Source organism: Cervus elaphus, chromosome 33, assembly GCF_910594005.1.
Source record: "Cervus elaphus chromosome 33, mCerEla1.1, whole genome shotgun sequence".
Classification (NCBI taxonomy): Eukaryota; Metazoa; Chordata; class Mammalia; order Artiodactyla; family Cervidae; genus Cervus; species Cervus elaphus.
In genome coordinates this window covers 2,460,254-2,474,783 of record NC_057847.1, presented here as the reverse complement: position 1 = coordinate 2,474,783, position 14,530 = coordinate 2,460,254, and the positions used below count along the sequence as shown (strand labels likewise).

The 14,530-nt window shown below is 44.2% G+C and overlaps 1 protein-coding gene across 2 annotated transcripts in view; it reads left to right on the top strand.

Annotated features, from left to right (window-relative positions):
* OCA2 (OCA2 melanosomal transmembrane protein) overlaps window positions 1-14,530 on the top strand; it is a 256,559-nt gene that overhangs the window by 96,542 nt on the left and 145,487 nt on the right. For both annotated transcript variants that reach the window (XM_043894730.1, XM_043894728.1), the window contains exons 7-13: window positions 1,785-1,945; window positions 3,667-3,749; window positions 5,182-5,335; window positions 6,981-7,052; window positions 8,257-8,322; window positions 11,329-11,385; window positions 12,441-12,565. In XM_043894730.1, coding sequence (XP_043750665.1) covers window positions 1,785-1,945; window positions 3,667-3,749; window positions 5,182-5,335; window positions 6,981-7,052; window positions 8,257-8,322; window positions 11,329-11,385; window positions 12,441-12,565 — 718 coding nt within the window. The remainder of the gene's footprint in view (window positions 1-1,784; window positions 1,946-3,666; window positions 3,750-5,181; window positions 5,336-6,980; window positions 7,053-8,256; window positions 8,323-11,328; window positions 11,386-12,440; window positions 12,566-14,530) is intronic.

The window sequence follows — 14,530 nt, the reverse complement described above, 5'->3', positions numbered from 1 at the left end:
GGCATCTAGGTTGCTTCCATGCCCTGGCTATTATAAACAGTGCTGCGATGAACACTGGGGTACACGTGTCTTTTTCAATTCTGGTTTCCTCAGTGTGTATGCCCAGGAGCGGAATTGCTGGGTCATATGGCAGTTCTATTTCCAGTTTTTAAGGAATCTCCACACTGTTCTCCATAGTGGCTGTACTAGTTTGCATTCCCACCAACAGTGTAAGAGGGTTCCCTTTTCTCCACACCCTCTCCAGCATTTATTGCTTGTAGACTTTTGGATAGCAGCCATCCTGACTGGCGCGAGATGGTACCTCATTGTGGTTTTGATTTGCATTTCTCTGATAATGAGTGATGTTGAGCATCTTTTCATGTGTTTTTTAGCCATCTGTATGTCTTCTTTGGAGAAATGTCTGTTTAGTTCTTTGGCCCATTTTTTGATTGGGTCATTTATTTTTCTGCAACTGAGCTGCATGAACTGCTTGTATATTTTTGAGATTAATTCTTTGTCAGTTGCTTCATTTGCTATTATTTTCTCCCAATCTGAGGGCTGTCTTTTCACCTTGCTTATAGTTTCCTTCGTTGTGCAAAAGCTATTAATTTTAATTAGGTCCTATTTGTTTATTTTTGCTTTTATTTCCATTACTCTGGAAGGTGGGTCATAGTGGATCCTGCTGTGATTTATGTCAGAGAGTGAAAAACACTTTATTTATCAGGATATTTTAATACTTTTTTTTGTTTGTTTTAAAATAAATATATATATATATATATAAAACAACCCAGTGCATATATTTTAAAAAGGGCTAACTATTCACTGGCACTCCCCAACAGTCTGTTCAAATCCTGTAAACACTCTGGCAACAGTGAAGTTCTGCCTTCTCCCAAGTCAACTCCATAAACAACCTGTTTCTTTAAGGGTTTTGAGGGAGAGTAAAGGGGTTGGTCACTGAATCGTCCTGCAATCAGTGAGCTGCTGCTAAGACTTTTGAGACCTCACACAAAACATAGATCATTTTGAGATTCATGTTTTTGCACCTACAGCAGCTTTCTCTTCTGGAGCAAAATAGCTGGGCTAGCTGCTGTTTAGAATCCATGGTGTGGGCCCCAGGCCTTGCAGCAGAGCTGAGAGGCTGCTGGCACAGAGGGAGGAAGCCTGAGAGCACAGACCTTACGTCTGTGCAGCACACCAGTGCAGGATGTAGGAATAAAGGGGCCAGGTTGTGGTGGGGACGTAAGTGCATGAGGGTTACATTTTGAGAGGAAGGAGCCTCTTTTCCCTATAACTTCCCTGACTCAGAGTCCTTCACAAGCTTTGCAGGGATTTCCCTCCTCTCACTGCAAAGGACTTCACTGGTTTAGCCAATTTCGGATTTCTTGTTCAGTTCTCCCTGTGATTTCCCACCAGCCACCTTAGGATTTGGGCATGGCTGTGGGTTAGTTCATCTGTTCATTCAGGAAGCCATCCTGTCTGCTCCTCACCATGAGTCCAGGAACTGGGACAGGTGTTTTATTCTGGCTGCCAAGAGTGGTAGCAGAGATGATTGTAGGATGCGAGACACCAGCTAGATGTTAAAGCAGATGATTCAAAACACAATGAAAGAAAGCAAAACCAATTGCATGTGTCTGGAGTGAGGGGCTGAAGAAGTAGGAGCAGTCAGGGGCAGGTGGAGGGGAGGGCCTGGACGCTCCTTTCCTTGTGTACCTTCTGAGATGGGTGTTCCCTGGGGGGGTGGGGGCCGGGGGCGGCAATCCAGGCCGCTCCTTCTTGTTCTGTAGTTTACCTTGACGCTCCCCCAGCTGTGAACCTCAGCAGCCGTGCAGATTCCATGCTGCTCCAGGTGGACCTGGCAGGGGCCTTGGTGGCCAGTGGCCCAAGTCGTCTCGGGAGAGAAGAGCACGTGGTGGTGGAGGTGACCCAGGCTAACACTGCAGGCTCCAGGCGGCGGCGGCCACAGCAGGTTACACTTAAAAGTTATTTGAAAAGAACTTGAATTTCTTCTTGAATGGATTTGATGGGAGCCCTAGAGTAATGACACCATTATTAGGCAAGCCTAACGTTATCTTTTACTTTGTCATGGAAATTCTCTTTTCTCTAAGGCGGTTATAAAACTCTCACCATTTCAGTAAAGTCAACTTTTGAGGTTTCTTTTTTTCAATTTATAGTGTTTTTTTGGGGCAATTCAGGGACACATATATTTGGAAGTGCAGTTAAACCTGACCCTTACCTCATGGTACAGAAGATAGTTCAACACCATGTTTCGCTTGAGTTTGTGGACTCTTAGCTAAGACTGTGTCTGCTTTCCCCAGGCTTCTCCTTCTGTACCAATATGACCTTGTGCTCATCATCTAAGGCAAGGACTTTAAGTTCACATCCTGCAAAGGTTAGGAGAGCCAGCAGTCCCGGCCACTATGTCCCAGAGCCTAGACAAGGCCTAGTTTCTCTCTCTTGTCCCTCAAATCCTGGTCTCAGGGACTCCCCTGGATTTCCATGATGACTTCCATATGAAGTCATATCCCTAGTTCACAGATTTTCCCTGTTATAACTAATAGAAGGAAACGCTGCTGGTATACGAGGTTGTGTCATCCAAAATGGAGTATAACTGCAGTAATGGTGGGGACAGCACCTGTCACATATTCTTCTGCCATACAGAGCAGTGTCCCCACAGCCAAAGTCTCATTGTGAAGAAGGCTGCGGTTTCATGGACAATGGCTGATGCAGCACTGATATTCTAAACTGGTTGCTCTGGCCATGGTCTTAGGACATAAACTTGTCTTCCCTGTATGCATTGCATAGTTCGCTGGCAAGGCTTCCTCAGTAAAGATGAGGTGGGCACAGTTAATCTGCTGATGGTTCCCTCTGTGACCTTGTGTGGAGGAGGGCATGACCTTTTGTAGCCTGCTGACACATTAATAGTTGCCTACCCTTGGGTCTGTATTGAGCTTGCCTGCTCCAGAAACACAACACAGGAGATTTTTACTGAAGGGTTTTTTTTTTTTTTTTCTGATACACTCTTTCCAAACATGAAAGTTTTAAATTCAGGCTTTGACCAACTTCAGAGTTCCTGTTTTTGATTTTCCTTATGATTTGTGGGTGGCAAGACTTCTGTCCTCCCACTGAAGTTTCCCTAGCAGCCACAGCCAGGCCTCCCTCTGCCCCACCAGCACCTCCACCTCTGCACACATCTGGCCCCTTTCATCTGGCTTTTCCACTCCTCTGCCCTTGACAAGGGCACCTTGGCCTGTGAAAATGGAAGCTCATCCTCAGGCCCCCCTCCCACAGGCTTCTGGGACCTGGGTGTGGAGAGTTTCTGCCTCCAGTTTGCAAACAGAAAGCAGTCTTTCTGGTCAGTTGCCTCAGTGGGTTCAGAAGACTGTGTCTCCAGTAACGTGCAGTGATTTCCTTTTCTCTTAATAGGTTATATTTACTTCTGTATTTCTGTGTCTTTGTACATGAATTTTGTGTTTGTATTTTCATATTCTTTTTCTTAAACACAGCCCTCCAAATCACGGATGTTCCAGCTGCACATCACCTGGCTGTCTCTAACATCCCTGTGTGAAAAGCATTTGTGCTCTTCTCCTTTTCTTATCCTAGACAAGCACCTGCCCTGAGAACTGCTGGACCCCAGCTGATGGCCCAGATTCAAAGCCTTACCAGGATTTCATGCTTCAACTTTTACAGGTCACTCATAACTGGACGATATTTTTAAACCCAAGCAGAAGTGAGCACGTGGTGGTGAGCAGGACATTTGAGGTTCTTAGCAGGTAGGTCTTGGTGACTGAAGTCTCAGGGAAGCTCCTCTGGGACATGTTCCCTAGAGAAGTATGACCCTTGGAACTCCAGTTATAAATAGCTAGGCAAGTTATGGGCTTGGAGTTGCTTCTCTTGTGTAGCCAGTGATCATGAGTCTGTGGTGGGTGTCAAAACCACAGGTGTCAGGAAGTAAGATTGCAGAACCCATTTTGAAGCAAACTATGTTTTACAGCTGATACTTTAAATTCATTAATATCATGAAGCTATGTAATTGGGAATTCTAGTATATCTTAGAATTCTTTTTTCTGTAATGCCACTCCATGTTAAGTCTGTACTTTTGGTTACTATATAAGTTTGCTAGGCCTGCTATAATAAATACCACAGACAGGTGGCTGAAACAGTAGACAGCTATTTCCTCAAGTTGTCAGCAGGGCCTGCCCCTCCTGAGGTCCTTCTCCTTGGTGTGTAGATGCTGTCTTCCCCCCATGTCCCCAGTGGCCATCCCTCTGCATCTCTGTGCCCCAAATGCCTTTCCTTACAAGGACACCAGTCATGTTGGTGTCACTGTTTTTCACTTAATCACCTTTGTGAAGACCTTATCTCCAAATAGAGTCACATCCTGAAGTATGGAGAACTAGCATGTCCAGATATGAGTTTTGAGGGGACACAATTCAGCTCAGAGCAGTTATGAAATTTTAGAGTCTTTATTTTCACCAGGCCATATACTGTTGATCTGCATACTTCTTGTTCCTGGGGTTTTCCCACCATTAGTGACAAGCTGACTACCTGTTCTCAGGTTGCACATGACCCTTTTTCAAATTTCTCGCATGTGAGAATCATTGGATTTGCTATTTGTTAGCATGGGCTTCCCAAGTGGTACTAGTGGTAAAGAATCCACCTGCCAATACCAGAGTCATAAGAGACACAGGTTCGACCTCTGGGTTGGGAAGATCCCCTGGAGGAGGGCATGGCAACCCACTCCAGTATTCTTGCCTGGAGAATCCCATGGACATAGAGGCCTGGCTGGCTACAGTCCATAGGGTTGCAGAGTCAGACACAACTGAAGTGACTTAGCATGTGCACAAAGCAATCAGATGTGTGGTGAGGAGGAAGATGGAAAATTAAATGGTTTGAACCACTGTGAACATCTTTGCCCCTGTTCATTGCTGGGCTGGTGGCACTGTGGTGAGGCAGGTGGTGCCTGATGGAGGCTGAGGAGCTATTTCAGAGGGCCTGGCTATGGGGAGGCTGTGCATGTATTCTCGCAGCTCGCCTGTGCTCAGGGCCCCTCATCTGGCAGGTTAGGCACTCTGCGATTGGTTCAGGCTCTGGTTATAGCCGTGGGCGACTGGTGTTGGGAAGAAAGCTGAGGGAGCAAGTGCTAATGGTTGATGTCAGGTCTGTTTCCTTTACCAGTGGTAAGATATTTGCTTCATTCTTCAGAGAGCCTGTTTCCATCAGCGTCCGAGCCTCCCTCCAGCAGACCCAGATTGTTCCTCTTCTGATGACTCATCAGTACCTCCGCGCAAGTGTTGAAGCACAAGTGACCATTGCTGCGGTCATCCTCGCTGGGGTCTACGTGCTAATTATATTTGAGGTAACTTGCATGTCTGCTCTCCTGGGTTTATCTGTGCCCACAGGTAAGTGTATTTTAACATGTTGGGTGCTAGGCATGGGCTCAGTCTTGCATTTTAATCGAATTGAAATGATGTCTTTCCTAAAAAGTAACATTTCCCTCATTCTAGGTAGAAAATTGCTCTGTACTGCAATATTTGCTGAATCTAGGCAGTTGTCATATGCAATATGAGTTTTGCCAGGCACTAGAAAAAGTTTATTGAGAAAACTGAATGTGCACATGATTTTCTTACGCTCGATTTTCTGCTCACACAGAGTGCCCCTGAAGGGACAAGTGTTGAAACTTTCTGAGAATCAGGGTCTTCTGTAAAATGGGCATGTTAAAATACCCCCTATCTGCTTCATAGTATTGTGTGCACGATGAGGACCTTGGAGACCTTGGGCTATGTGTGGGGAAGGATTATTATCTGTTACGTTTATCAACTCAGCTAATGAGCCCAGTGATTTCATGTCCCATCGATTCAGTGTTTCTGGGACATTTTAAGTGTGGCTATACCTTTAATAGCGTGAAAAGAGGTTCAGACACTGCCTGACGGGGAAGGTCCTTTGCTGTTTTCATTGAAACCAGATTTACAGCAACACACAGATGGGGCTTTTGACTCCACTGGGTTCAGCCTGGAGGATCAGGAGGTGAAGGTTGAAGGGGTGTGTCTTCTCAAAGTGTGAAAAGTGCCCTGGAGCTTCAAGGAGGTGATCTGAGCGGGGAGTGGCCAGGAAAATTCCTGAAATTCCCTGAGGCTGTCTGATCTGTCTGTGAGGAATGCTGGCTTTAGCAGCTTGAGCCCCTAGTTGTCCAACAAGGTCCATCCATGGGTTTAGTTGCTCTGTCTCATGTCTCTTTTATTCTGGGGCAATTCTTTCTGTGCTGCCCGCCCCCCTCCCAATCACCCCAATCAATATCATTATTATTTCAGGGTTCCTTTGACCACACACACACTCTGTGGTCAGGCAGAGTCTGGAGGGTCCAGGAGCAAGTTTCTGAGCAGTTTCCTCCTCAAGGGGCCACAGAGAACATATTACTTCCTCCAGTGGTATTGTTTAAGGGCAGGCTGCTTGAGACGTAGAGCCCAAGGTTTTTGTTGAGGTGATTTTATAATCACAAAATTAATACACAGAAACCCCTTGCATTCTAATACACTAACAATGAAAAAATAAAAAAGAGAAATTAAGGAAACAATCCCACTCACCACCACAACAAATAGTATAAAATATCTAAGAATGAACCTACTTAAAGAGACAAAAGACCTGTATGCAAAAAGCTATAAGACACTGATAAAAGAAATCAAAGAACATGGACAGATGAAGAGATACACCATGTTCTTGCATTGGAAGAATCAGTGGGAGACCTGGGTTTGATCTCTGGGTTGGCAAAATCCCCTGGAGAAGGGCATGGCTACCACTCCACTATTCTGGCCTGGAGAATTCCATGGATTGTGTAGTCCATGGGCTCTCAAAGAGTCAGACACAACTGAGCAACTTTCACTTTCACTTTCAATAGGTATGGTATAGAATGGCCAATCTTCACAGATACTTAGACCAATACAGGTTTCTGTGTGTTCTAAAATCCTGTGGGTTAGAGTAAAGTAATGTTCTATGCTTCTTTCCAGATTGTTCACAGAACACTAGCAGCCATGTTGGGGTCTCTTTCAGCTTTAGCAGCACTGGCTGTGATTGGTGATGTAAGTTGTAACATTTTGAGTCAAAGGCTTAGCATTTGATAGAATGTCAGCTTCAAAGACAGTCCAATAGTTAGATGTTAGCTGGTTAGTTTTTAATATACTATTTCACATTTCCTGTTAAAGGCATGAACTAATGAACTTTATAGCATTGATGAGCAATTAACATTTGACTTTATGACATACACCCCAGTGGTGTTATTCTCCATCCTAGCTGAGGAAAGGCTCATGATGGTCAAGTATTCATTCAGGCCATGCAGCTGAGCAATGTTAGAGCCAGCCATATGTTCAGTCCTTGAAGACCAGGGGAGGCCATCCTGGCTGGAGCAGAGAGGTGGGACACAGTGAGGTTGGGGACAGACATCAGGAGGTCCCTGGAAGTGCATGTCTGGGAGGTGATACTATCCCCTCAGGGTCTGAGCGTGTTTCACCCTGCAGGGACATTGGAATGAATGTAGAGAAGCAAGAGAGGCAAAATACTCTGGAGATGAAAGCCTGGGGATGTTTGAGGAGCAGTGCTGAACTGACCAAGGTGGCCACACATGGAACTTGGGATTGAGAAAGAACTCTGTAGAATTTCAGAGAGTGTTCTGAAAAATGTTTCTAAAGGCCAGTCAGTCAACCAAAGAGTAAAAATAATATGTGAGACTTTGTTAAGTTAGTTATTTATTGTTTTTTCTTTTTCTTTTTTATGGCTAGAGTTGGTATAAACAAAATTAAGGGTAAAATGTTCCAGAATCCTAAAACTTACACATAAACCTCTGTTGTTTTTATTAATTGTTAAGGAGTAGTGTAGTAGTAGTTATTTAATTTTGGAAATAATTGATGTGGCACATGGCTTGTGCTGCAGGAAACTCTCTGGACCACTGTGCAGTCCTTTTCCAACAACCAGGCTCTCCAAGTGTCCTCACTTCCCAGTCTGGGCTCCCAGTTCCCCATGATCCTACCTTCCCTTAGGGACAGGGACAGGGCTTAAGAAGTCTGCCTTTCCCATTGAGAAGTGCATAGTTTTGATGTTACGATGCTTTGGGTCATGACTGTTTTTCAGTAATGATGTAATAGGATTTCAAAGGCAAGTGGATGGTGTGATTTTTGTGATTTTCGACTCTGGCCTTTAGTGGGTTTTCTGTAAAGTGCACATGTTTACAGCTTATCACCAGGAGGATGATACCCAGGACTAATTGGTTAATTTGTTGTTTGATTGCAGAGACCCAGCCTGACCCATGTGGTGGAGTGGATTGATTTTGAGACTCTGGCCCTGCTGTTCGGCATGGTAATGACAGTCCTCCCAGTGGGACTGGGCCCCATGTTTTCTGTAACCTGGGAATTTCTCTTTTGCTGCTGTCACTGCTAATTCTTAAGGACACTGTGCTCCCTGACTGTTAGGGCTTGATTGAGAAGTGTTTGCAGGTCTAGCTAATTTCTCCTGATGAGGAATGTAGTGATTGGTGCTCTGGTTGGTTAGCTGGAAAAGCCTAAGGCCTCTCTAACAGAGAAATAATCTTGCCATTGAGAAAATTTAGCAGTTTTTTGAGTTACTGTCCTTAAAATATAAAATGATATATCTTAAATAAATGAACCATATAAAATTTTCAGTGATTGAAAAAGTACCTTTAATTATATGGATAAAGGAAGAAAGGAAGAAATTGTCCCTAAGTAATGGTTTGTTAATTTATCATATTTTCAAGTGACCACTCTACTGCATGCTATGAAGAGTGTCACCAAACCAACCTGTAGGAAGGAAATTTTAAGACATACTAGTGGGTTAGTGTGGAACATGAGTCATAAACAGATTTAATTGGAATAAGGGGAATTTGACAAGGGTCTGGACAGCAGTGGGAATGGCTCATGTGTTCTTGAGCAGACCCCACAGTGGCTGAGTGATCTGAAGGAGGGTATTCCCTCTCAGGGCTAGAAGACTCACCATTTGTAAAGCAGGTCTCTATATACCCTCATTTCTTCATTAGTATTCTCTCTGCTCTGGCACCATGGAGGGCTCTGCTGCTCTAGGCTTCAGTGTGATCCAAGGTAACTCTCCTTTGTGGGTGCAGTGTGGGATTCAGGCCAGTGCTCTGAATCCAGGCTTTATAGAGAAACTAACGTTTGTATAGGGTTCTGAAAAGTAAATACGGTTTGGGCATACGGAAGGTGAATTGTTTTAAAAAAAGCTTAGATGATTGGTGTATTAGTTTGCTGGGACTGCCATAATAAAGTACCACAGACTGGGTGACTTAAACAACAGAAATGTTTGGAGCCTCATAGTTTGGAGGCTAAAGTCCAAGATCAAGATGTCTGCAGTGTTGGTTTCTTCTGAGGCTTATAGATGATCATCCGCTCATGTCCTCACATGATTTTCCCTCTGGGTATGTCTGTGTCCTCCTCTCTTCTTCTTATGAGGTCAACAGTCATATTGGATTAGGGCTTCACTTTAATTTAATTACCTTCTTAATACAGTTATATTGGATTTTAACAATGAATGACTTAATTTTTTCTCAGTTGGAATCAGTTCAACAAGGTTCTGTATAGAACTTTGGGGTGTGTGTGATTCAGAGACAGTCTATATAACCAGACCCCTGTCTTTTTCACCCGGTTTCTTGCCAGTCATCCACCCATGGGACCACTCACCTAGTCCCTGAGTTCCAGTCTCTCTTGGGTGGTTCTGGCAGCAGACAACAATGGAAGACCACACAGGACCTACCCATTCACATTCATGTGTAGGTCTCATTGGTGTGAAGCACCACACTCTATAAATTGCCTCACAGTGGCCGTTTGGATAGGATGGACAATGATGGTCATTATAGACAAGGCAGAGATTTGTACTGTTTTGCACTGTTTATGTGCAACACAGTTTTGGGCCCACTATTTTCTAAAGTACTTTAGTTTACATAATTCTATTGAATTATCACAACAGCCTTACAAGGGAATAAGACATACAGAAGTAAGGTGAGAAAACCGAAGTACAGAGAATTAAATAAATTGTTTTGCTCAAGGCTCTGTTTGACTGTTTGCAACTCCATGGACAGCAGCATGCCAGGCTTCCCTGTCCATCGTCAAGTCCTGGAGTTTGCTCAAATTCATGTCCAGTGAGTCAGTGATGCCATCCAGCCATCTCATCTGCTGTTGCCCCATTCTCCTCATTCCCTCAGCCTTTCCCAGCATCAGGGTCTTTTCCAATGAGTCACTTCTTCGCATCAGGTGGCCAAAGTATTGGAGTTTCAGCTTCAGCATAAGTCCTTCCAATGAATATTCAGTGTTAATTTCCATTAGGATTGACTGGTTTGATCTCCTTGCAGTCCAAGGGATTCTGAAGAGTCTTCTCCAGCACTACAGTTAGAAAGCAACAATTCTTCAGCACTCAGTCTTCTTTATGGTCCAGTTCTCACATCTGTACATGACTACTGGAAAAACTATAGCTTTGACTATATGGACCTTTGTTGGTAAAATAATGTCTGTGCTTTTTAATATGCTGTCTAGGTTGGTCATAGCGTTTCTTCCAAGGAGCAAGTATCTTTTAATTTTGTAGCTGAAGTCACTGTCCTCTGATTTTGAAGCCCAAGAAAATAAAATCTGCCACTATTTCCACTTTTTCCCTATCTATTTCCCATGAAGTGATGGGACTGGATGCCATGATCTTAGTTTTTTGGATGTTGTATTTAAGCCAGTTTTTTCACTCTCCTCTTACACTCTCACCAAGAAGCGCTTTAGTTTCTCGTCACTTTCTGCCTTTAGAGTGGTATCATCTGCATTTCTGAGGTTGTTAATATTTCTCCCAGCAGTCTTCATTTCAATGTAACTACTCTTATAAAATTTAAGCCAGTTTAAAAAAATAAATAAATGTAATTTAAGTGAGTTTAAAAGTCTTAAAACTTTTAACTGTTGCTTGTGTGAGCACTTAGGTGCAAAAGGCCACATTCTATCCTATTTCCTGCCCTGTTTCTAGCTTTGTGACTGTGAGCAAGTCACTTTCCCTCTCTGCCCGACAGTTTCCTGGTCTATAAGTCAGAGAGTAATTATAACGCAGATGTCTACTGTGAAGTTCAGATGGAATGATAATGTACTTTGGGCACATATTCTTGGACAAATTTAAAGGTGCAAACCCTCTAGTAAGGGGCTTGATTCAGAGAGTTAGTAAGGGACCACACTCAGCAAAAGAGTGAGAAGTTTGAGGAGGTGGTAGCTGTCACAGAGAGGCCAGAGCTCAGGCGTGCAAGTGGTCACTGATGTCATTTCAGGATGGTGCTCTGAAACATTCTGTCTCCTTTTTCTCTTTTCCCTATAGATGATCTTAGTAGCCATATTTTCAGAAACTGGATTTTTTGATTATTGTGCTGTAAAGGTAGGTATGATGTGGCATTTAATAGTTATGTATCAATTGATACTTTTTCCCTACCATTACATATTTAGTGAATAAAACTGTTTTAAACAAATATTTTAAAATTCTGTCCTTCTTTTCAAAATCACTGCTGCAAACCTGGGTATAATTGCTGTGCTAAGTTAGGTGTCTTTGAGCATCACTTTCAGATTCTCAACAAATAACCAAAGAAGAGGATCAAGGAGACTAGTATTCAAGTTGAATATTTGTATGATTATGTTCAAATCGGCAGGTTGAGAGCTATGCACCAAAACTATTTGCACTTCAGAGGATCTAAATATTTTAAGTCATCAGCTTCTGATTACTCTGCTTTTAGGTGAAATAATTTCAATGATTACTTTATGACATTGAACCTATAAGCATTCATTTTTATAATTGGGACCCTGGGGAATCCCTCACCATTTTCTGACTGGTAGAATTTGTGTTGATCCTATCATCAGAGTTGGGAGGAAAAGACTAAGGCAGACTAGGGCTGGGCTTGAATTTTTTTTTTTAGTTGAAACTGAAAAGTTCTTTTAAAAAATTAGTTATTTAACAAAGCCTTTCCATACTTTGAATGAAAGAACCGTGTGATTTTTGCCAATTTTGTGCACTGTCTTGCATCTCCCAGGTAGCTATCTGGTCTCTTCCTCCCAACACCTTGGTACTAAAAGCAACCCCTAGATCCCCAAATATCAGCAGACTCTAGGGTCAGGTGAATCCCAAAGTCACAGCCCCGGCTGTCCAACCAAAAGGAGTGTGTAAAAGGATACAGACATGACAGGTTGTCACCTTATGAGAGATAGACCATCTCAGGTACTGAAATGAGAATTGGAGGGCAGGAGTGTAGGCCTGCATGGATTTAGAAGTTCAGATCCAGCCATTACCGCTTCATCTAGGCAGGTTTAGGAGTTTGTAGGTCTAAGTTTTAATCCTCCATGTAGTGTTTACTTAGACCCTTAGTTCTTAGAGTCCCTAATGAAAAGTTGCATCTGTTTTCTGACACCATTGATCCTAGCTTGTTCTTTATTGCATACCAGGCATACCAGTTGTCCCGAGGAAGAGTGTGGACCATGATCTTCATGCTGTGTCTCATTGCTGCTGTCCTTTCTGCCTTCCTGGACAATGTCACAACAGTGCTCCTCTTCACTCCCGTGACCATAAGGTATGCAAAGTGGCCCTGTGTGGACATCCGGCCAGCTGATGGCAGTGTGTGCTGGCTGCCCTCCTCCCACACGACTGGGTCTGACCTTGCCCTCCTCCCACTTGATTGGGTCTGACCTTGCCCTCCTCCCACTTGATTGGGTCTGACCTTGCCCTCCTCCCACATGACTGGGTCTGACCTGCACATCCGCTGGGACTGTGGCTCTGGCTGCACGGCTGTGATGGCAGTAGCAGTGGTTGCAGAAATGCCTACAGGAATCACACACTCAAACACTTCTGTCCTGTGGGATGGAGCATCAGGGGCTAGGAGTTCTACTCCACGGGCTCTATGGGGTTCTCAGCCAGAGAGCAGGAGGTAGGGCTACTGTCTTGCTCTGGCAGGATCCTGTGGGATTACTGGAGGGTTGCGTGACCTGGGCTGGCAAGGCCTTGCAAGGTAACTTTGGGAAAGAGAAATTCAGTTTGATTCCATTTTGCTCCTTTTAATTCCACCCATTTCATTTGTGGGACTGATTGCCTGGGGCCTCCTGGGGCTTGGGCTTCAGCCTGCGATTGTGCAGCTTCTTCCAAGGTCCTGGACCTACACTTTTATCTAGACTTTATGTCCTTTATTTTAAGGATGGTTCTTAGCATATCATGGTCTTCCCCTGCTTAGACTCAACCTGTGCTGGTGCTGGCTGGTTCTAGAAGGGTCACAGGTACACCTGGTGGCTTCTGGGAAGCTAGGTAGTGAGGACATTTAGACAACTCACTTCAGCTGCACTGATCTGGGTTGTTTCATCAAAGGATTTAAAACAAGCTAGTGTTCTGAGGATTCTACCAGATAAGAGATTCTCCTGCATATGAGGCATGAGACAGGCAAGTTCGGTGTCACAAACAAGGGGCTACTTCCAGAGCTCAGGACTAATTCTGGGTGATGCCTTTGGTGTTTGGAAGAGTAGTGACCCTCAGAGGAGGAGTGAGTTAGAATGTGGAGAAGGGAGAGGAGAAGGAAGGGTAGAGAGGAACAGAGAGTTAGCAGCATCCTGTGGATTGGCCTGCAGTGTTATGAGTTAATCCATTGCCCAGGCTTCTGCAAGCCTGGCTGCATTGTCATGGCCCATGTGCAAGCATGGATTTGAGGGGCAAGATGCTAGATTTAGCTTTGCTGCACAGGGGGTGCAGCGCCTCCTAATACCCAGAGGTATAATTCTTCTGAGGGTAAATAAAGCATATGCTAAAACCAGCCCTGCCCCTGGACACCTCAGCGGGCAAGAGGCAGTTCACACCCACCTCCCTCCAACCAGGGCAGCTCTGCTGCTGACAGTGGTTTGAAACCATCTCACAATGCACCAGATTCCAGCAAGTCACCACACATGCTGATGATGGCACCCTGATTCTCAGCATCCCTGGACAGCTTGCACAGCTGAGGGTTGTCTCAGCCTTGCTGGAATTTGTGTACATCCTCACTCTGCTAGGAAATGGCTTTGTAATTTTATGTGAGAATCAGTTCAGTTCAGTTGCACAGTCATGTCTGATTCTTTGCTATCCCATGGACTGTAGCATGCCAGGCTTTCCTGTCCATCACCAACTCCCTGAGTTTGCTCAAACTCATGTCCATTGAGTCGGTGATACCATCCAACCATCTCATCCTCTGTCATCCCCTTCTCCTCCCACCTTGAATCTTTCCCACTGAAAGGTTGTTGCTGAGCCATGAAAGACACCAGGACTCATGGCCTCTGGAGAAGAAGAATTCAATCCAGGGTCAGTAACGAGGCTTGATCACTCAGAGCTTTTGTGTATTTAATAAAGTTTTATTAAAGTATAAAAGAGATAGAGAAAGCTTTTGACATAGACACCAGAAGGGGGCAGAAAGAGTGCCCGCCTGCTAGTCTATACCTATCAATGAGTTGTTAATTAGAGAAAGGAGATGATTCAAAACTCAGAGTGGCACCAAGCCCCTCAACCACAACATGCATTTTGAGAT